The sequence below is a fragment of the Leptosomus discolor genome, chromosome 1, assembly GCF_034619465.1.
Source record: "Leptosomus discolor isolate bLepDis1 chromosome 1, bLepDis1.hap2, whole genome shotgun sequence".
Taxonomy (NCBI): domain Eukaryota; kingdom Metazoa; phylum Chordata; class Aves; order Leptosomiformes; family Leptosomidae; genus Leptosomus; species Leptosomus discolor.
In genome coordinates this window covers 211,645,080-211,668,037 of record NC_141391.1, presented here as the reverse complement: position 1 = coordinate 211,668,037, position 22,958 = coordinate 211,645,080, and the positions used below count along the sequence as shown (strand labels likewise).

General features: G+C 44.8%; 1 protein-coding gene across 2 annotated transcripts; it reads left to right on the top strand.

The window, feature by feature from the left end:
* Positions 1-2,651: 2,651 nt before the first annotated feature.
* On the top strand, positions 2,652-22,460 carry OPTN (optineurin). 2 transcript variants are annotated; one of them, XM_086474667.1, is made up of 14 exons: positions 2,652-2,678; positions 3,578-3,757; positions 5,580-5,782; positions 8,390-8,545; positions 9,834-9,910; positions 12,007-12,141; positions 13,260-13,344; positions 16,639-16,754; positions 17,430-17,579; positions 18,601-18,694; positions 19,365-19,523; positions 20,214-20,344; positions 21,286-21,365; positions 21,598-22,460. In XM_086474667.1, exons 2-14 carry the CDS (start codon positions 3,592-3,594, stop codon positions 21,717-21,719), a joined length of 1,674 nt encoding a protein of 557 aa, XP_086330793.1. In that variant the 5' UTR covers positions 2,652-2,678; positions 3,578-3,591; the 3' UTR covers positions 21,720-22,460. The 2 variants fall into 2 exon arrangements, with proteins under 2 accessions (XP_086330793.1, XP_086330800.1); XM_086474674.1 differs by having other exon boundaries at positions 8,387-8,545.
* Positions 22,461-22,958: the final 498 nt, after the last annotated feature.

Here is a 22,958-nt window from a genome sequence, read left to right as displayed (position 1 = left end):
ATTTGCTAGGGAGTAAGGGCGTACACAAAGACTGCTTCTGCTGCTCAGCTGCCACTGGGGAATTTCTTAAGTAACTTGAATGAATCCGAGCCCTCAGACCCAAGCTGACCGATGTCTATTTTTGCAAACAAATGTTCTGGAGTGGCTTGGGGAAAACTAGATGCTTTTATACCTCTTACCTCCAGATATTGACCATCTGTGCAGTACAGCATAGACAGATGAGCTGCTCATAACTCAGCCCAGAAGTTCAGACCACTCATAAGGAGGTTAGAACAGAAGTCTCCTTCCTTCACAGAGCCAACATGCTCCACTCCTGCGCGTCACCCATAACCTGCAGAATGGACAAAACAAACTCATCACATCACAGAATCACAGAATGTGAGGGGTTGGAAGTGACCTCGAAAAATCACCTAGTCCAACCCCCCTGCTAAAGCAGGTTCACCCAGAGTAGGTCACACAGGAACACGCCCAGGCGGGTTTTGAATGTCTCCAGAGAAGGAGACCCCACCACCTCTCTGGGCAGCCTGTGCCAGGGCTCTGTCACCCTCACAGGGAAAAAGTGAGAGACTGTGATGAAAAAAAAATCTCAATAACACAGGTGGGCCCAATTGTTTTCTCCGCTGTATTCCCACAACGCTGATGTGTAACACAGGTTTTGTGCAAACACTTTAATGTTCCTAAGATAGAAGCAATTTTTTATGTAAAAAACTTGCATTCTCTCATTTTTTTATTTTTCACAAGGCCTCTCTGGTTATTTCTCTCCTTCCCCTATCTACAATGGCTTTAATTTTTCTTTCTTTTAAAAAGCAAAATGTTTCATTCCCATCAGAATCAGATACATCACTTCTGATTCCAAGCAACCCCCCTCCATTTTACAACTGCAAGCAGGGACTGTTCTTGCATTTGGGTCTCTTCAAAGAATTGTGAGACAGATAGATCTTACTGGCAGTGAAGCACACATCGAAATGCTCAGCGGCTACCCCAAAACTTGGATATTTGCTGTCTAAATAAGATCTGTTCCCAAAAATTAATTCTGGGTACCAAAACCAGATCTGGGATTACTGTGGGAACAAATAGCTATCAGAAGCGTAACGAAGTAGCAAATGCCTCTTCAAATTCCTCTCATAAGTAAAACTCAGTTGATCTTTGTTGCTCTTCTTTTGCCTTTGCTCCATGTGCAGTAAGGTCCTGCAGTTTGCAAGAACTTAGCTTGGAGCTCAAATAAAAAGCCACGATGAGCTGATAGTATTTCTGTTCCTCGTTCTCACAGAAGCCACTGCTACTGCCCCTCTAACTCCATGCACTCCTGTCTAACATACCAGCCATGGATGCAATGATGGGAGATGACACTAATTCAGAGACCACACTTCCTCAAACAGAGAAGATCTCAGTGCACCTACAAGGACCCGGATTCCATTCGTTAGCAGTGTAAGCAGACAGCACAGTGATTACAGGTTCAGCATGCATAAATCTGCTATCAGACCTGCTCTTTACCGTGCAGGTGTTCCCAAGTGTTTGCTGGTTTTATTTCTAGGGAGATTTGTAACCTGCACCCCCAGTTTGAATGCTGAAGTTCCTCAGCTGTAAAAGGGTTGCTCCCTGCCAGTGTCCACCATCCACCCTGCACCTCTCTTCTCTCCCTCGTGCCGGGGAGTCCCTGGCTGCAGCACTTAGAGCGCAGCTGCGGGGACCAGGAGGGCAGCTGAGTCCACAGAAAGGCACCATTTCATTAAACAGCAGACAGTTCACAACTCCTGGGAGATATCACAGCAGCGTTTTCAAACTAAAAGAGCTTATTTTCAAGCTATGCGGTTATTTAACGAAAGATTGGTATTTTCCACACGGAAAGCTGACATTTTAGCTAAAATGGCATTTTTTCCATTGAAAACAAAGGAACCAAAATATCATCGTTGGCCCTATTACCTAAGAACGGGCTCTGAGAGGTACTTCCAGCCCAGCATCCTACTAAGGACCATCACTACGCACTGGGAGTGTGTGGGACGAACTGCCCCGACTAACTCCACCCCTGGGAACCAGGCATTCCCAGGCCAGACGCTGCATCCAGCCGCGTCGTTTGACAGCTATTAACGGGCTACGTCCCCGCAGCGTGGCAGACCCCATCCTAACTGATTTGACCCCGTGCCAATCATCACTATAAAATGTCATTCCCACCTGTGTGAAAAGGGCTCCCTTTCGTTCGCCTCACGCCTGCTGCCCCATCCCCATCTTTTAGGCCTCGTTCAAAGGAAACCTTTTCTGATCATCCCTCTTGATGCTGCTCTCTGCTCCACCACATCCTCTAATCTTTCTTTCTTTCTTTCTTCCTTTGTGGAGACCCACGGGTTTACCCCTCGACGACCCCACAGGACTAGCGACCTTGCTTCTCCTTGGAGGATTTCGCTTCTGTTCCCCGCCCGGCTGGCAGGCCCTGGGCCCCTCAGGGCGGGAACCGGGGGGACTGTGCGGGAATGGGAGACGCTGTGTGCCCGGGAGAGGGCGAGGGCGCCGCCACGGGACGCCCGGCACCCGGGTGAAGGCCTTCAGCCCGTCCCGCCGCCGGGCGGGCCGTGGGCGGGAAGCGCGGAGCTCGGGAAGTCCCCGCGGAGGAGGCGGGGACGGCGGGGGAGGGCAGTCAGCTGAGCCGGGCCGCCGCCGCCATGGGCGCGCCGTGAGGGGGGGTGAGAAGGGGAGACGCGGGGCGGCGGGGGCTGCCCCTGAGGCGAGCCCGGCGCGGGGGGACGGCGGGCGGCGGCCGCTTTCCCTCGGGGTCGCCGTGGGCGGGCTCGCCCGGTGACTCGGCGGATCCGGGGTGGGCCTGCGGGGAGGGCGGGCCGCGCCGGGGAAGGGCAAGCGGGGAAACGCCGGTTTGCGGCTCCCGGAGGCCGGCCCCTGCCCGGGGGAGGTGGTGGTGGTGGTGGTGATGGTGGTGGCGGCGGCGGTGGGGGGCTGCAGCGGGACGGAGCGGCCGTGACTGGGCAGGGCCGGGCGCCTCAGCCTTCCCCGGTGCCGCGGCGGGGTGCCGGGTGTGCGGTGGAGAAGGAAAAGCGGGGATAAGAAAGCGAAAATGAAAGTTAAAAAAAAACAGCGGAAATGGAATCCCGGCGTGAAACGCAGCGTCGGGGGGCGCTGAGGCCGAGCGGGACGCGGGGAGGCGGCGGCGGCGGCGCCCCAGGCCCTGTCAGGGCGTCGGAGCCCGCTCTGCCCGGGGACGGATCCGCCGCCCTCCCGGCGGGCTGGCGGGCTGCGCGGGGCCAGGGCTGGGGAGGGAAAGGGGGAGAGTGGTGAGACGGGGGTGCTTGTTGTATCATTCCCGGAGGAGGAGGCTCCCGAGGAAGGGTGGGTTAGCCCGAGAGAGGATGTCTCGGGGATCTGTTGCTTTATTAATGGGGGGTTAATGGGATATGGAGACTCACGGGTACTCTGGTGTAGTGGGGTCAGAGAGATTGGAAGGTGCCTTTGTGTTATGAGAAGACTTGTGTGGCTTGCTTGTCTTAATAAAATGAGGGTATGATTATGTTTCTTTTATAAGCATTTATCGGGCAAGAAATCGAGAGTTTTCTCTTTACAAACCTTGTAGTTGATGCTTCAGAGATGTCCAGCAAGTTGAAAAGCCGTCCTGCTGAAAATGGAGAGCATCCCAGGAGTAAAATGGAAAACAGAACAGACAGCATGGCTGCCCCTGCCCTTAGTACCTACACCCCAGAAGAGATGGTACAACAGATGAAAGAACTAATCACTGAGAACAATGAGTTAAAAGGTGAATGTCTTGAAATGCAAAAGCCTCGAGTCTCTTCTATGGGGTTTGGGGTTTTTTTGTCCTATGAGTATGAATTCTGTGCTCATTTGCCTTTGCTGGATAACATTTTATACCTGGGTAGCATTTGCTGTGTAAGAGACTGTGCAAGTGGCAAAGCCAATTTGAGAGGACACATCAAATTGAACTGGTGTGAAGATTAGGGGGAGAACCAGCCCAATGTATGGGTGACTTACTTGCTTTAGAAGTATACATTTAAGCAGTATGGGACTGTAGGAGGTGAGGTGATAAATCTCTTTCTATGATGTGCTCTTTGCTCATCAACCTCTAAAAGCTTTTTTGGTTTGTAGTTTAGGACTGTTGGGCAGTTCCATTACAGACAGACTAACATTTTGCCATAGCTGCATCAGGAGGGGTGGGTACTGCGCAGTGCCCAGAACAGTTTGGGTTAGGATGCTGTCTGAAGGGACCTGCATCCACTCAGCAGAGAGGGGAATTGGGGCAGGCTGTCCTGCGCTGTGTGTGGTAATGACTATGAATGTTTAGATGTGGCAGCACCTTCTGTGCTTCAAAACAAAGTGGTGGCCATGGCAGGGTCTATTTGGGAGAAACCAGGAGGTTTCCCTGAAAATGCCTAATTTTCAGGTGAGCTTTTCAGGTGAGAAGGATTTGTTTCTGGATCCCAGGAGTTTAGGTATCAGATGTGATTTTTTTTTTTTTTTTTTTTTTTAAATGGATACGGTAAAATCCAAGTGATCTGGGAATTTTCTGTGTGAAAGACAGAGGTAACTCACTGTTTATATGACAGCAAAGCATGAAGTCATGTATCTTGTGTGCTGTGATTTTACACTAGTGTTTAAATTCTGCCTGAATAATTTTTGGACCTGGTCCAAGTTCTCTCCTGTGGGTATCTGGCAGGAAAGTTTTTCTAGAAGAGCCCCTACTATTGTACTAAAAGGTCCTATATCATATAAGAATGTTTCAGGACTGTATTTACAGCTGCTGTATATCATTGTAGAATCATTCTCCAGAGCTACATTTATTTACATAACCTGAAGGATTTGTTGGCGGTTTATAATATGACATCAGAACATAATGGAAGTTACTGTGAAATACAACGTATAAAAGATTTTCAAGCAACTGGCTTTGAGTGTGTTGCTTTAAAAAAAGCAAGTCTGAAATACTTTCATTAACTCTTCCTAAAAATCTTGTAAGCATTTTGCAGTCGTAAGACTGACGCTGTTACATGCACATGGCTTCCCAGCCAGGGGGAACTGACTAGGCCATGAGTGGCTGGGTATATTTTTTCAACACTTTCAATTGAATCTTAATCAAATGTTCAAGTAGAGCATTGCTGGGTATATTTGAGACTTTTGATTTGATAGCATTCGTTTTCATGAAGTAATTTACCCATCTAGGATGTCTGTTTTCCCTACCATGTCTCAGTAGTTTCAGAATCTCAGTTCAGTAGTTTCGTTTGGGTTGATCGTGTAAACAACACACGCAGCAAGATCCCAAGTACCTCTTGTGAACAGTACTTCTTGCTTGTACTTCTTGGTTTAGGAATAAGTCAAGAAGTGAGGGAGTGTGGGCATGTGATTTCAGCAGTGGATTTAATGCTATTTAATATAGTGCTAATGAACTATTAATAAGTTTAGTTTTGGTTTGGTATTTAAGGGACACGAGAAGGAGGTTCACATTTCACACCCAAGTATTGCTGACTCATTTGATGCTAAAGAATGCTGAGCTCAGTGTAGTGGAAATCTGCTGTCTCATTGACAGAGTATTAATGTGAATCAATGTCTTGTCTCTGGCTATCGTTTAGAAGCCATGAAGCTGCATAACCAAGCTATGAAGGACCGATACGAGGAACTTTCCGTCTGGCGAGAGAAGCAGAAAGAAGAACGAGAATTTTACGAGTTAAAGTTTAAGGAGGCTAAGGAGTGCTTGCTAGCCAAGTGCATTGAAAACGAACAGCTACAGCAACAGCTTCAGAGCTTAAAGGAAAGGGAAGAAGGAGCTGAAATGGTAAATAAGGAATTGGTTGGATTGATACGCTTTTGAATTGACAGTCGGGAGCATTCAGTCCCATCATCGCCCTGGGAGGTTTGGAGATTTGTTAACTCCATTTTTATCCTTATGCTCTAACGAGAGGTCTTGGCCTGACTTGTTTTGTAAAGTGAGGCTTCTCAGACTGTCGTAACAGAAGATTGTGCCACACCTGAGAACTTACATTTCATTAACATTTAATTAACAATAATAATTAACACTCTTGACGTAAGAAATAACAAAAAATGTTAATTTCTTAACTTTTCTTTATTTTGTTTACTGTTGGGTATTTGTTGACTTTATCCATCCCTTGCTCCTTAGATTATCTGTCTCCCACGATCGTTTCATTGTTTCTGTGTTTGTGCTTCCAGAGAGAAGCTGACACGTAAGCAAAAAAAAAAAAACAACCTTCCGTGCCATCTATTTTTGTTATATCATTCTCCTCTCATGAAAGCTCTTTCACTGAGCTCAGATTAGATCTCTACTTGCTGCCCCATTTCAGTCTGGCTGGGCTTCCTCCCTCTCTTATCTTTGGCTCTGTAACGCATCGTTTCCAATGCTGCAGGTGATTGCTTAGCAGCCAGGCAACGTTTTGCAGGTGGTACTGAAGACGTCTGTGGACAAAGCCTATTAAAACAAAACCTGCTTTGTCCCCCACACGGTCATGTCAACAGGTGTTTAACGGGAAGTTTCATGCAGAGCCACACTGACGCATCCTGGTATCTGGTACCTCCAGGACCCATGTGGATTCTGTGTTGCCTCATGGAGGATGAGTGTATTAGCCTTTTTCTCAATGGAGGCACTAGTAGACTCTCCTTCCCTCTCCTGACTGCCTGTTTTATGGAACTCTGTGAGAAATTTTTCAGCGTGTAAATCAAAATTGGCCAATGAGTTCAGAAGTTAGAAGAGGGAAGAAAGTCATGTATAAACAGTGTGATTGTGTAAGTGTTACTTACACAATCTTTACAGGCTAAAAGTTGTGTTTCAGGATTGTCAAGGAAACTCAGAATTTCATAAATCTGGAGTAGTTTTCAAGAGGAAGTAGAGGATTTATTCTGCCTCTACCTCTTTAGAACTTCTTATACTTTGAATACTTAAGGTATGTTATTGACAGAGTGATCCAACCGGCTTGAGTAATCCGACATCCAGAAGAGTAAAACTAAATCTCTCTTAATTATCTCCTTCCAAGAGCTTCATAGATTAAGCCCTGGTTCTTCCATGATTCTTTGTAGTTTTATCAGCCAGTGGTAACTGTAATTTAAACAGCAACATTTTAATTTCCAGCTATGATTTTCAGGCTGACAGTGTCATTTAAGCCACAGTTACTCTCTCTTGAATGCCTTAGTTCTACTTTTAATTCCTTTTTTTTTTTAATTGTTCAGAAAGAGCATGAAAAAATTTTCTCTAACAGAAAGACTGATTTAAAATTGGTCTAATTTCTCTCACCTGTGTTTGTTAATGGAGATGGTCTGTAGTAAATTGCTGCAGTTAAATGACGTCTCTGTTTCACTCAAAGTAAATCACAGATATCTTGTGTTACCTCTGTTAGGGATAAACCAGCATTCATAGGAGGGTTTCTCTCAAAACCGTACTTCTCTTAGCACAGATTGCTGTAAAGCTCTCTCTCCTTCACTGGAGCTGACTAGTTGCATTCTCTTACAGCATAAACTGTAAAAGCAGAGACTGCAGCAAGTTGGGTGGTATTGTGGGATGAGCGACACTGTCAGCTTAGCAAGAGTTTGGAGATTTGGCATGACTAATACATTAGAACGTAATTCAGACTCCAGGAATTGTCCAGAACTTACAGTGCTGGTGTGTGGTGTAATAAAGGCATTACCAGGAGGTGCAAGGCTTGGATTACAAAATAAGGAAGAAACAAACTCACGGGGAGCGTTTGATAATGGGAAGGGGCATCTAAATGAGAGAAAAAAATTAGGCTTCCTGGTTATATAGAGGCTTAAGAGAGAGTTTTGAGGATCCTGGAGAAGGGGAAGAGACAGAAGGTGAAGGAGACGGTTGTGACTGGAAGGAGAGAGTAAGTTTGGGGGGAATCTTTGAGGGACAGAGGCTTTGTGGAATGGAAGGGATCTAGGGAGAGATTTATACGTGGAGATGGGGTACAGAGAAGTTGTGTGGTGGAGGAAGGCCTGAGGTGGGGTGTGTGGAAAAGCTGTCTGCCCACTGGTCTTTTCTGCCTAGAATCTCTGGTAGATTTGGGAAAAGAGGAATAAGGATGGGGTGGAAAAAGATGACAATTCTGGACAATAATTTAGTAGGTTGGCTGAGACTTTGTGTAGTAGTGAGAGGCGTAGATTCATGCAAAGATTTACATCCTCATTATCTGCTCATTCAGAGAACCAGGCCCATGTTTTCCAGGAGCATGATGCTCATCATTTGATTAACTTGGTTTCACAGACTTCTTGCTGTCTAGTGGATCAAAGCGTAGCTTAGGGATCTGTACTGGGCTTTTCCAGGCAAACCTAAACAGAGAAGGGATGTGGGACACCGTTGTTATGTCCCAGCTCTGTGCTCCTTGGCTGGTGTTTCCTTTTGGTTGGCTAATGCAGGGTTTGTTTGTCCCAGAAGGGCTGCATGGCTCCCGAGAAGGAAGCGAGGCAGCTGAAATCCCAGGTGCAGCGGCTCCAGGCTGAGAAGGCAGATCTGCTAGCCATCATTTCAGAACTGCAGGTCAAGCTGAACATCTCCTCAGCAGAGGATTCCTTTGTGGAGATTGGGATGAATGTAAGTGAAGGGAATAAAAAGAACACGGTGACCTGTGGCCAGAAACCTTGGTTCCAGCTTGGTCCTCCTTCTATTGCAAACTGAATTTTCTTCTCATGCAAGGCTAAATGATGCAGAGGTCAGGTCTGAGTGTAATTACAGTGACAATGTTTACTTGATGACATTCTACAGCGAGGAATTTAACACCCTGTCTTCCTTAGTAGAAAGGGTGAATCTGCACCTGTGTCAATGAACAGCCTCTTTGAGAGGGAATAGCAAACTGCCAGGAACAGCAGTAACACAAGATACAGGTGCAGTGGATTTGGGAGGAGTTGCATGGTCTCTGAGATCACCCAACGTGAGGCACTTGTGCGTTACAAGATGCAGTGGTAAAGGACTTGGAATTTATTTTTGTCCTTCCACTTTTGTGCTCAAAGTAAATTAATTTCATAGGTAGCCTCCATCACACTAAAAATATTATTTGGAAAAGCCAACATGGTCCAGCAGGTGACTTCAGACTAATTCAAAATGTTAAGAGTCTTATCTTAGTTGGAATTCCTGGGAACAGGAACACCTATGCATACAGGGGGGCTCTCTTTTGAGAGTGGGGCTCACTCTCTACTGACAGATACGTAGAGATGCAGGCAAACAAGACTGAAGTGCAAAGCTGTAGAGTGTTCCCTAGAGGCACAAAAATCTGCTTTTCCTACTGTTCTTGTATCTGAAAAATCTTGATAAGCAAAACGTGAAAATCTGGGTCTCCACTATCCCCGTAATAGCAGATCCCTCTCTGGAAGGTACAAGTGCAACAAGAAATTGAGATAACTTAATTAAAACTTGTTTGGAGAAAACTTCAGATTGCAGGACACCTACAAAAATTCTCCTTTGGGCTACAAAGATCAAAGAGTGAGTTTTGAAGTGGGAAATAAGAGTGATTGTTTTGGGAGGCAGAAGAGTGGGGGTTAGGCTTATATTTAAAGTCACCTGCAGTGATGCTGGCTGTTGCTGTGTGGTGCCCAGTCATCTTTATAGGGAAGAGTGGCCATGGAAGTTGCTGATGAAAGGAGGAGGGCAAATCTCATTGTTGTTCCTCTGCTCTGATCAGTCCAGAAGAGATATAGGGAAAGGCATGTGAAGTATTTAAGTTAAGAAATTCCAAACGTGACACTGGTCTGTAGGCGTTTTGTGTTTTATTTTTATTGCCGTGATAGTAGTTTTCCCTGGTTTTCTTTCTTGCTTAACTCAAGTAAATAAAACTGTGTCCTGCTTAGTCCAGATACTAAGCTAATAGTGTTTTTTCCTTTCCTAGGAAGGAGAAATGAATAGAACTGCAAAGGAACATCAAGAGAACAGTGGCGAAATCACCAGTAATGTTGCTGTCTACATGTACGTAGGTTCTTTTGTGATGTATATGATTCAGACTGCTGCAATGCGCTTTGTTTTCAATGTGAGGGAATGTTTTTCTATGAGGAATGCACTAGAAAATCCTGGTTTTCTGTGGCCTTGCATCCCTCCATTGCAGTAGCTTTACCTTCCTGCTGTGTCAGAAAGGCCCTCTGCTCTCTGACACTTTTCCTTCCAGTTTTCACTAGCTGACAAGAGGGAGTGTGTATTCTGGCCAGTGCTCCAGGCGTTTATGTACATGCTGGCTTGGCAACTTTTCAGGCTTTCTGAGAGGGGCCAAACAGAAAAGATAAAGGTAGAGGCTGCAGGGACTCCCTCCCTTCTAGTCGCTGAGGACCATCTAATAGAGTGTCTGTCCTACCCAGTTCTAGTGATGTTGGTAAGAATCAAGGGTCTTGTAGTCTCTCAGATCTGAACCTATCTGTTCTGTTTCTCTGTGGTTGGTACAAAGTGTGTCATGGTGGGGTAGACAGTGCAATTACATGGTCCTTGTTTTTCAGGTTACTAGGCTTAAGATACCAGCATTCTGTTTGGGTTACTTCTCAAAATTTGATCTTTACATCAGCTCCAGGGCACAAGGGACTTTCTTGCCCCTAGCTGAACCTTTGCTCCTTGTGGACATAGACAGCTGATACTATTAAACTTTCCATTTTGGACACTGCCCAATTTAGCAGCTAGATGGTTGTGGCTGAACTCTCTTATTTATTTTGTGGTCTTTGCTTTTGGAAGGAAAGGCTATAGAAAATGCAAAGGGCATAGCAGGCCAGAAAGCTGTGCTCCATGTACAGGTTGTCACTCCCTACGTCACTGCAAAGGGAGAATAGCATTTTAATGTCATGACATAGAAAACTTGTCCCTCAGCATGCAGTTAAGAAGTTGAAGGGGGAAAAAAGAAACTCGGAGAGTCGCTGACCACAGATCAGGCTGCAAGTATGCAGCTTGTTGTTAGTGGTTGCTTATGAGAACACTGATTACGAGAAGACATTCTCTGTGGGACTTGCGTACCTTTTGATGACTATCTGCGCCATGTCTACAAGAACAGGGCGTATATGTACCTCTTAAAATATTTCCTGTGTCGCCACGTGTCTTTGTCCAGCACTGAAACTTTAGACTGGTGCTGTTAACAGGTTCAGAGAAATGCGATCCACTCAGGATGGGTTTATTTCTGTAAGAGTAGAACTGTGCACTAAAAATCCCCTGATAAAAGTTATTTACTTAAAATATCCTGGCTGAACACTCTCCTTGGGGTATTGAATTTTGCTCACCAAAGATTTCTAGCTCTCAGGAGCACGTAGAGGACTGTGCTTTACTTTCTATTCTGAACTACAAAAGCAAGATTTTAAACACATGCTTTTATACAGCTGAGCTTCTGAAATGTATAACCTGTGTGTATAACCTGCCTGTCTTACAGTTAGGGGATTTTGACTTTTTGTCTAGATGGACATAAAAATGCAGGGAATGGAACACAGGATTTTATCAGCAGGAAATTAACTTACCTTTCTTTTTCAGGTAGTTTTGTATTTGTTCTGGTTCACTTCTACAGTAGCAGAATGCAAGTTTGAAAAGAGCTGTAGAATGTGAGGGAGGTGAAACATTGAAGAGATTTTTTTTTCTGAAAAAGAAACCGATTTCTGATGACCGTGTTTAGTGGAACGTGCCTTCTTTTCTGGGAAAGGAGTGAGATAGAGATAAGAAATGTTGCATGTTTCATTGGAAAAAAAATGACAGACAGCAGCACTTTGCAGAAGGGGCTGCAAAATAGGTTAGAATAAGTGCATTGGGTTCTGTATTGTCTGGACTGCTTTTGTTTTCCTTGGTTAAGTACTAAGTTGTTCCCCCAGCTTGAAGGGGACTGTCTGAGCACGGTGCAAAGGAGGGACTGCATTTGCACACACGGGGACTGTGGCTAGCGGCTTGTGGGCAGGTCTTGGTTCTTAGGAATGAGCCCTTTGCTCAGAACGTTGGTTTTCAGCACTGTGTGAAACGGTGGCCTCTCAGACTGGATCCCAGAATTAGAGATAAGGGAGCGCTCTAGTAAAATTATAGCTGTTGTTATTTATATCTGGTTTGGTTTGAAGCAAGAGCAAAGCTGCAGATGAATCGAAGAATTTGGAGTCTGAGGAGCTAACTGTGAGCCAGCTGCTCTGCTGCCTTAGAAATGAAACCCAGAAGAGGGAAAAACTTGAGAAGGAGCTGCAGGATCACAAAGAGAGGTATGAAGCAGGTGCTGTAACATTTGGAGCTGTTCTCTTTCAGGGCTGCTGCAGTTACCAAGTCTGTGACTGATCAGAGAGAAGCTGAAACATCAGCGTGACCTGGATGGGGAATTCCTAAGCACTCAGTAGTAATAACTTATTTTCATGGTAGTCCTTATAGGGATAAACCACAGGTTCTCTTCTGTGAGCAAAAGAGTTTCCATGTTTTATTATTATTTCCTATAGCACCACAGATCAAGACAAATTACCCATTTCCTTTGGGTTCGAACTTTCCCAGGTTATGTCAGAATGACACGATGACTAGTTGAGGATGTCCTCTCCACTCACTCCTCCGTAGTTATTTGGGTTTGTATGAATCATCTGTGTGTGGGGCCTTAAGCAAATCACTATGTATAAAACAGGGATAACAGTCCCTTCGTGATACTGGCAGGCTACATTTAGCAACGTGCTTAAGCAGCTCCTTAGAAATGTCTAAAATAAGTTTCATTCCAAACTTCTCTGAGAGAGTTTTTCCAGTGAGACCTCCATGAGCGTCTGTCTCGGCTCAGTTATATTGGTATAAACTGGCACGACTGTTCAGGTGTGGAAAATTGCCTCAGCAATAGCTGTTCCAAATCCCCACTTCGTGGAGACAGAGTAAGACTTCCTGGACATTATCTATTATGAAAGGTTGGTGTCATAGAAATTGCTTCTGCGTGGTCTTCCTAGAAGAGGTAATGAGCCATAGCCAAGTGATTCTTAGAAATCTCAGCCTCTGAAAACATCAGAGGGAAATAGAGGCGATATTAATTACTGGATTCAGTGAGCAGACTGACCCATTTCCAAAGGGTTAGCAGTTTTGAGGTGTACCAAAGATTGACCACTGGACTGAATGCCATTGTCCTTCACCACGCCTGCAGACTTATACATCCACTTCAATTAAATATACGTGCTGTGTGTCCTGTTCTGCAGGAACCCCCATGATTGTGCAGGTTTTGCTGCATATCTGCTTTCAATTCTGCCTTGTTTATGGCTGTAGTGTTAGAGAGAACATCAGTTGCATGAAATCCCTGAATAGTTACCATCTCCCTTTAAATATAAGCCAAATCCATCATTATTGGCTCCTTGTTTTCCAGACTGTCAAAGCTGGAGAAGGAAACCAGCAACTGCCTGGAGAATGGGACACAAACCGAACAGGAAGAAGAGGAGAGTTCAGAGGCTGTAAGTACCTGCCCTCGTGAGCTGAGACTTAACAACATAGGGCTTGTTGAGGCCAACAACCTCAGGGCCTAGATTTCCACTTGCACTCAGGGAACAAGGGGCAATTATCCCGCACAGGGTATGGAAGTGAATTTTGAACTCTCCAATGCATATCTTAGAAGTGGTTCCAAATTACACCAGCCACCGAAAAGGGGTGAGATTGGTGGCCCAGAATTAGGGAAGCGTGACGTAACTGCAGGTATACCTCATTGCCATGGCCGTGCCCACTAAACAGAGAGCGCTGCTGTCATTTCAAGCTTCAAAAAGTCTTCTAGACTGGGTGAATTTCCTTGTTGCTGGCTAGGTCAGCTTTTGGATCAGAATCCAATGACAGCCTACTGTAAAACAGTACTTTAAATGTGGAGCTCATATGGCACGTGGTTTGTTGGGGTTTTTTTTTCATGGTTTTTGGTGGGATATATTACAATGGTGGGGCATAACTGTCCTGGATTGAGATGCAGTTCCAGGCAAACTCAGTCCTGATGTTTCCAGTTAAGGGTTTGAATGGATGTTGGGATTGGGATTCAGCTCCAGATTCAGATGCCTAAATCTTGTGTGCCTACAGTTGGAAGCCTCTCTGTGTGAGGTAAGCACGTAAGCTCCCGTAGCAGTGGAGATCCATTCAGGTTCAGTGCAACTGCATAATACAGGCAGTTAACATATATGAGGTAGTGTGGGTTATCTGAGGTGCTGCACGGGGCTAGCAAATATGCTATGGGATCCACTGGAGACCTGTGCCCTTCTGAAGGCCAGGACAAGTATTTTAGGGCAGGGCTGGCTTAGTTAAACAAGACCAGTGTGCAGTCAGGCCAAGAGATGTCCTTTCTAGGGAAAGCAGATGATGTCTCAGTTAATTCTTTTCAGTATTTTTATCTCAACTTTGCCTGAGTTACAGCTTGAACCAGATGCTCCTCATCTAAGTGTGGACCATTTTTGAGGGCTCTGCATTTGAAGACATCCTGGGAGAGAGAGAAAAGTTTTTCAAACCTGTTTTGTCTCTGTTTGGAGAGTAAGGAGTGGCTGGAGGAGAAGAGGCTAGAGCACATCCCCTGCCTAACAGCAGCTGGACACTAACCTCAGCCAGGTCTCCTGAGATGAATCATCTTAAAGCACCACTGCAGTTTTTGCTCTGCCTTCCCTGGGAGGCTGCTTCCAAGCTTCCCAGAAGCAGAGAGCTAGGAGGCTTATGATTTAGGTCTTGCTCCTGTCCCGGGCAGGGTAAGAAATGGGTGTTGGGGAGAGACAGTCTGTACTGTGGGATGGGATTTTTTTTTGAGTCGGGTTAGCCTTTTCTTTCAGCAAGACTGACAGGCTTGCTTTCCAAAAGCGTGGATTAATTGTATTCCAGTTAAGTAAAATATCTGGAGTTACAATGGCTTTCACCAGGGACCAAGAATTCACAGTCCAGCTTTATTAGAAGTCAGAATTTTGCCAGTGGTATATGGTTTCACTTGTTGACTCATTTCTGTTAAGGCAGTTTCTACTGATGTCTAGTTTTCTGCAAATTGAAATGCCATCACCTTACAAAAATCGGTGCTTTCATCTGTGAGTGTGATTGGATTAGTTGGATTGCTGCATGAAATAATTTTGTGGCTTGTTTTGCAGCTACGGTGGTAGAACGATCTCTTTTTTGCTTCTGAGGTAGAAAAAGTGTAGTGCAACGTGCATTGTGAGTGTGTACACCATTATGTTCAGTCCTTTTTGCTTGGTACAACTGGTGAATGATATTAGCTTGGGCAGCTTGTGGAGGGTGCCCTCAGCAACATCTGTCAGGAGACAATTGTGTTCTGTCTGCCTCTCAGTCACGCTGGCTGTGTTCCACCTTCTGCTCTGAGGTGGAAGCTGGAAGTGCTTAGAGGTCATCATGGATTAACAATTTCTATTGCTTCAGTTCCCCAGGGGAGTGGACTTTCCCTGTTAGAACTGGAGCTTTTTCTCAAGGAAATAGGACAGCAGTATGCTCTTGGTACACTTGGTATCTTTTTAGCCACAGCCACCTAGCTGTTGCCCAAGCTGGACTGGAGACTTTCCGTGCATTTTATGTGATAAGACATTACCAATGAAAATGACAGTACTAGAGACAATTGAACTGATGCTAGCGTGATAAGATTCAGATGTTTCTTTAGGAAAGCTCCAGGATGTGCCTCTGGAGACTACAAACCAGCAGGAGTCAAAGGTTTCATGCCTTCTACAGTGTGGGGATATACTTTAAGAATTAAAAACTCTGAGGTGTCCTTTGTGTCCTGGGTTGGAGGACAACCCAGCTGTTGTTTCTTTCCTCCTCTTGCTTTTTGCCTGTCTTCAGGATCCTTCAGTGGTCTTCCTGTGGTCTTGAAGGCCAAATGAAAGGGCCAGAAACTTGCACCAAAACTGATTGTAGTTTCACTAGAAATCATCTCCTTGGTTTGCAAAATTGATTCGTGAATGCATGGTAATGGAGTTACCATTTGGGGTTGTGTTTTCTCCTTCAAAAGGGAAGACCTGAAGTCTTCCAGACCTGTGGTTCTTAGTGTGTAGTGTGGGAGAGGCTGGTATGTGCAGGGAGAGTCCCAGTTGGCTGGAGGGGTTTCATGTGTAATTAAAACAAATTACAATGCATAAAAACTTCTGTGTTCTCTGCTTTCTGCCTGGAACAAGAATGGAGGAAACTAGAATGGAAGGGATGATGCCAGTGCAGGATGTAACTGGGAGGAGAAACTCTGAGGTTTTAGTCTGTCTCATCTCCTTCTCTGCTTCCAAACTGCTGCTTCTGATCTACAGCTGCTGTCACAGCCCCTTAGAAAGAGCACACTGATGCTAGCAGACTGGAAGCCTGCCTAGGGATAGATCATGTATTTAGGTTTCTTGGACAGACTGTAACCGTTGCATAGAGGAGTCGCAGTGATCCCTAAGTCCGTCTCATGCTTTTCTCATGTGTTTTAAATTGTGAACGCTTGAGAAAGAAAATGTAGATGTGTTTCCCACCTGCATGAGGTGTATTCTAGCCAACATTGGAAAGTCAGTAATACTGTTGTCTTTGAGTCACTTGGACTTTATGAAGGTGTTCAGTCAAAATGGGGTTCTGCCATATTTAGGAATAATTGGTACCTGTGAAGCCTTGTGGATGGGGCCTTATTACTGAGCATAGAGTGTAATGGTGCGTACTGACTTACGCTGTTTTCTCTAGAGAAGGAATGATACTTACTGCTTAGATCTCAGCCTGCAGCTTTATCTTGAATTGTCCATATGTAATTTTCCTTACTTTTTCTCTAAAAGGTTGGCAGTGAAGTAGAAACCCTGAATTTGCAAGTCTGTGCTCTGTTTAAAGAGCTTCAGGAGGCTCATGAGAAGTTAAAAGAAGCAGAATTGATTCAGAAGAAGCTTCAAGAAAAGTAAGGTTCAGAAGAACAAAAGTTCTGCTATGACACCCAGTATATATTTATATGACAACTCCCACCTTGGGAAACTCACCAGCTCTACAAATATCAACTTAAATATCTGTTTCATAGAACTGCTGTAAAAGATTGCTACTTCTTTGAAAGTGGAGATGGAAGTACAGAAATACAGTAATTGTCAGAAAATCTGAGCTGCCAACCTAGTTCTGCAAATAGAACCCCAGTGCCTTAAATTGTAAGATTTGGGTTTTAACCCTTCCTGATGTAAAGGCAAATCTTTCCAGTTTTCTGTGCTTCACATAATGAATCCCTGTTCCAGTCTTAGGGGAAGAAGCTAAGGGACTGGTTATGACCCATTTCACATAAACTGTCTGTGCCTTTGAAGACCAATTGTGTAAGTTGTAAAAAGTGTTTACAAGACCCTCACTTCAGTTGCTTAGTTTTCTGCAAATTCCAGTTCCTTGAGATTCATAATAGAAAGTGAGTATTGGTTTCAGCAGCTTTGTTTTCTGATGGTTTTGTATAGATTCATGTTTGTCTTTCCTTGTTCTTCATCAAAATAAGCCTTTGAAGTGAACTACACAAAGATTCTTTTTGTAATATGCCTAGTGTGCCAAATCCATCAGGAAAAGATGAACAGGAGAGATCAACCTTTTTCCCTTGCTCTGTCAGGTGCCAAGTACTGGAAAGAAAAAGCTCGAGTGCTGCATCAGAATTGGAGGAGAAGCAGCAGCTAATATACACCATCAAGAAGCTGGAACTTCAGGTGGAGAGCATCCAGGCAGAGGTCAAGCTGGAACAAGCCAAGACACATGAAGAAAAGTGAGTCTGACTTGGTTTTATATTCCAGGGAGGTATTGTCAGTGAGGAAGGGAAGTCTGAGGGAACCTGGCCAACGGGGAATTGAGTCCAAAATACTAGTTTTGTGTTCTGCGCCCTTTGAAACCATGTTACATTTGTAGAGTTTGAACTAGAAACCTGCATTCACCTCAGCGCCTATGTCACTTTGAATCCAGAGCCTCCACATTAGGCCCAATCTGTGTTCTTTCATCTACTGAACCCCCCACTTAGGAAAATTTGAGCTGTAAGCTCTCACTTGTACCTTCCTTTTGTCATAAAGTCAAAGGTGGAACAGGGTCAGGTATAACATACAAGTAGAGGACGCAGAAAAGTGACAACAGCCGTCCCGCTGACCAGCAGGGGTAAATGCATCCACATCTTGGAGGGCGGGGACGAGTTAGGTGGTGACAGTGATGGGAAGGTGACATTTAATGAAGAGGTCTGCAGTCCCTGCAATACGTTTGCAGCTAGGAGAGGTACGTGTGCAGTGAAGCTGAGGTAAAGGGACTCGCTGTTTGCTCTGGCTGCCTGTCCCTTTCCTGTGCAGTCAGTGTAAGGAGCGTGAAAATGTCAGTCCAGGCTGTACAGAGAGGCTGAACTCCCTGCAGGACCTGTCTATAGCTGCTGGAGAAGCTGCTCCCTATCTTTGGAGTCTGTGCCTGCTTCTTCTGATGAATCCTCCTTCACTTGAAGTCTCTGAGTCAAGACTTGGATGTCTTCCTAAGAGAGGTGTTAGATTTTGAACAGAATTTGTGAGCTTGATGTAAAAATATTGGGTGATGGATTCTTCGGTATGAAATGCAGACGATCAGTCCATGGATAGAGCAGCACACAACTCATTGGAAGAGATATGTTGAGACATGGAGCGTGGTCTTTTCTTCTCAGAAATGCAGATTCATTTGCAAGGAGCTGGTGGTGGCTTTTTTTCTAAATTCTAACAGATTATGTAGATTTTAAAGAATTAAGTGTTTCAAACTTTCACCTCTTTTCTTGTCATAAACAGGGCAAGATATAGTAGCTTGCAGGATGCATATAGCAAACTCCTTCCTGAACTCACTGAGGCAATGAAAAGAATCGATGAAATGAAACTCAAAGAGGTAAACTCAGCACAAGAAGAAATCCTAATTAATTAGGGGGGGAGCAGGAAGGGATGGGAGAATGTATCTAGGAACAAATTTGGGCAGGAAACAATTGTCATCCCTTCCATGTAATACATAGCATGCAACATAGCAGCGTGGCTCTGATAAGCACAGATCCTGTGCTGTCAGTTACAGAAAACTTCATCCACACGTCAGCACTTCCACGGTGTTCTCTAGATAAGGTGTAATCCGCAGTGCAGTATGGAGTCCAGTCCTTAGATCAGTGATGTGCAAAGGCCTACGGGTGTTCCTGCAGCATAATTTGGAAACGTGGGAAGGCAGACCCCTAAACATTTTTGTAATCTTAAATAGAATGCCTGCCCACAGTGGGGTCTTGCTTATAACTGAGGCTCCATGGAAGTGCCAGATTCTTCCATGTAATTTTGGAAAGTGGGAAAACATCCCTTGTGGTGTCCATTAGGGAGCTCTCTTTTAACTTGATACAATGTAGTTTAAAAGCTCAAACCTCATCTTTAAAATAAAATACCAGTCACCACTGCTTAGTCCAACTGCCTTTGATGACCAAAATTGGAAGCTTTTCCAAGGGCAGGAGGAGTAAGAAGCAAACTTTTGCTTCAAGTAGGGTTGTATTCTGTGTTCATCTCATAATCCTAGTGCTTCCTTGCAGCTGGACAGAGTGGATAAAGTTGTGGTGGAGCAACTGAATGCAAAGGTGGAGTTGGCAGAACAAGCCCTTGCTGCAAAGCAGCTCCAGATAGATGAAATGAAGCAGATAATTGCTAAGCAAGAAGAGGACCTTGAAACCATGTCTGTGCTCCGTGCTCAGGTATCAGCTCTTCAGAAATTGGCTAGTTCCCCCAGCCAACATTCAGAAACCAGAAGAGGGTATTTAATGGCTCACTGTGGAATACTGAATACGTTTCCTCAATTCCAAAGCATCATTCCCTGACTCAGCCTGCCTTGCAGATCCCCGAAGAGCCTTTACCACCCTATCCTACGGCTCTGTAGGAGGAACTGTGTATGCTGGAGTCTGGCACAACAAACAAAAATTGGGAATAGATGGGTTTGTGTATTTAAAACCACTGTCTTCAGAATCACTGCATATGTTTTAGGGATGATTTTACTCAAACCAGCGTGTGTAAACCTTGACTAAAAAAGGCCTGCCTCACATTTAAGGCACAAAACTGGCATCTTGGCCCGCTTTCACTATCTGTGTCATCAGTCAAGTCACCTCCTCGCTGCTTGTCCGTCCCTCACTTCTGCCTCTGTGCAGCAGAAGGCAATAGCACTGTCTCAGACAAGACACTTGGAATTATCTTATACAGAATTCAGAAACTACTGAGTCTTCTTCACCTTGTAGGTAGTGCAGGACTTTGCTTTGCAGTGTTGCAGGTGCTGTGGGAGTGTTCTGAGCAGATGCAGGCTATGACAGAGGTTTGCAGTTTTGGCCTGTAATACATGACTATGGTTCAGTCTAAGCTACAGATTCTCAGCGTGATTTCATTTCTCTGATCAGATGGAGGTTTACTGTTCTGATTTCCATGCTGAGAGGGCAGCAAGAGAGAAGATCCATGAGGAGAAGGAGCAGTTGGCTGTCCAGCTGGCATACCTGCTAAAGGAGCGGCAAAACCTTGAAGATCTCGGCCGGTGAGAACAGACGTTGGCTGAGCTGCCTTTGGACTGCCTTGTTACCCCGTGTGCTGGCATTGACCAACATTGTCTTGCCAGCATCTCAGTAGAAAGGCAAACAACTTTGCAGACATTTATTTCGTGATTAATTTGAATTTTAAAAGAGGGAAAAAAAATGAATTGGCTGACTTCTCATTCTAATTTTGTGATAGAATCTCTGTGAAGTGTGTTAGCTCTTACTTGGGTGCCTTGACAGGTTTTCACTTTGGATGATTCATGCTTGGTAAATTCTCCCTGCTGATGCGTGTGAGTTTCTTTGGGCACTGGCCTCAATTTTAGGGGTGAATCTGCAAGCAAAGCTTGCAGGGGATATCTGCTGCTTCTCCAGGTGGCAGTGGTGAGTGAGTACCTGTCGTTTCAAGTGCTGCAATACCCTGGAATTGTACCATTTTTAGCACTCTTAGCTGTAAAAGAGAAAAAAGAAACATTAACCATGTGTTCTGCACTGATATTGTGGAAGCCACGGGCACAAGAAGAGTGCCCAGAATTTGAAGAATCAAGTTACATTTCACGTGAACCGTACACTGAACGCTTTTTCTGGTACAACTTGCTTTTCTACTTTAATCAAATTAGCAGTTTACCCTGAATAGCTGAGAGTCCTTGGAGTTTTCCAGAGGAGTGTGCCCCAGATCCCTAGATGCGTAGCTGCCAAAATCCTGCTGGTGTCAGTTGTATGACCCTGATCTCAGCAGGACCCTGGCGCAATCTCACAACGCAGCAGCGATTCTAGGTCCTGCTTCTGAGCAGCAGTTGTGAACTAAATGCGTGACCAGTTGCCATGATTTACTTGTAAATCCTTTGATTTATTTTGAATTCTCTTACCTTTGCTGGAGACAGAGGGGGAAGACACCTTTTGCCGAGTCTCTTTTCAGAGCCCTTGACTTACTTATTCTCTGCAGAAACTCTTTGGCAGAGATGCAGAATCGCCACGGAGCCAGGGCACCAGATCGGGAACACTCACCTCGCCTTGTCCAAAGAGGTACCGTAAGCAACCTCTCCAGCTCGCGGGGCCAGGCCCTGCTGTGTTCAGTTTAAAACAGCTTTGCTTGGGTGCAGGCAGCTCCCCAGCTCCCCTGTGGCTCTTCTGGCAACGGGGTAGCTGCAGAGAGCGTGATTCTCTGTCTGTTAGCAGCAAGCCAGTCCTCTGTCGACCACTCCACCAGAAAAATCAAGTAATATAACACGTGATCATTTATCTTCTCTGCTTGCAGGAACTGGTAGTCAAGACTGGCCAGAGCAGCGGAATATCTCCATGTATTCATGTCCCAAATGTGAAGAAATTCTACCTGATTTGGACACACTGCAGATTCATGTTATGGACTGCATTAATTGAATGATGCCCTCCAATTCTTCATCTTCTGGAATCTCACCTGCCAAACACTTTTTGTTTTTTCTTCCTGCTTGAATCGCACTCGACTCTACGTCCTGTGAAAGAGGTTTTTCAGGGGGTTTCTCATTAATTCAATGGGAAAAGGGTAAAATTACTCCCCTGCCCTGTACTCACTAATCTTGTTTTAATCTGCTTTAGGAAAAAAATTTTTATAGGTTAACAACATGGATGCGTTAAAGAACTCCCAGTGTGTCTGCTGCTATGAAATCTTTAAGGAACATTCCCCTGATGTGCTCTGCTCTTGGGGCTAGCCCGCAGAACAGGGCTGAATCACTGAAGTCGGAAGGGAGATGGGATATATGCTGATCAATTAAAAGTACTGTGAGCCTGTAAATACTTCCCCTCTCAGATACTATATAGCAGGAAACTAATGAAAAAGCTGTTTGAGGAGCTTTTGGCAAAATCGACTAGTGCTGTATCCATCAGGCATTTGAAATGAACCCTGCTCCTTCTCCAGATGGCAGTTTTATTGCTGCCCTTGTGACCATACTAATCTGATGTTAAATTTTTGATGGCTTATGTAACTTCTTGCTTTAGCCGGATGTGGGTAAGGTTTAAAACAGATCATTTAGGCCCAATATGTGTAGCTCCTGGTGTACCCAAGTCACTTATTTTGTAGAACTGTTCATTTTTAAGGTGTTGTCTTGATTCTCCTTTATTGTAATAAATTCCTTTGAACCTGTACAGTATTGTGCTAGAAAGCATTAAGATGGATGTAACGTAATTTAAAAAGAGTACAATAGATTTTCAGATCTCAAAATAAATCTATTGCAAGTGTAAAATTATCTGTGCCTGTGAATACTTTGGAGGCTGAAACAGGATTGCAAATCCCGATAGCTGAAAAGCTCATGTAGAAAGAACTGTAGTGTATTAGTTCTGCTCTTGCCCTCCCTGCTGTTTTTATCTCAAAAAAACCCCAGTTTGTAACTTGCCATTGCATAAGCGAGGAAAATACACAACTCAACAAAATAGGAACCAGAATGAGCAGCAGGAAACAACCCGAGCAAATTGCTGGGATCCATGAAAATGAGGAGTTTCGGGCCGTTCGCAAATAGCTAACCTTTGCACTGTTGGAAACCGGCAGGGAAGGGAAGGAAGAGATGCAGGAAAACCTTCAGCCAAAACGGTGTCTCCTTATGGCATTGTCCTCCTGCTGAAGGAAAGAAAGTGATGTTGGTCACT

Coding starts and splice junctions, on each gene's coding strand:
- OPTN (XM_086474674.1), top strand. CDS start 3,592: ATGTCCAGCAAGTTGAAAAGCCGTCCTGCTGAAAATGGAGAGCATCCC. Junction 5,783..8,386: donor GGGAAGAAGGAGCTGAAATG/GTAAATAAGGAA, acceptor TGTTTGTCCCAG/AAGGGCTGCATGGCTCCCGA. Junction 19,524..20,213: donor TGTCTGTGCTCCGTGCTCAG/GTATCAGCTCTT, acceptor TTCTCTGATCAG/ATGGAGGTTTACTGTTCTGA.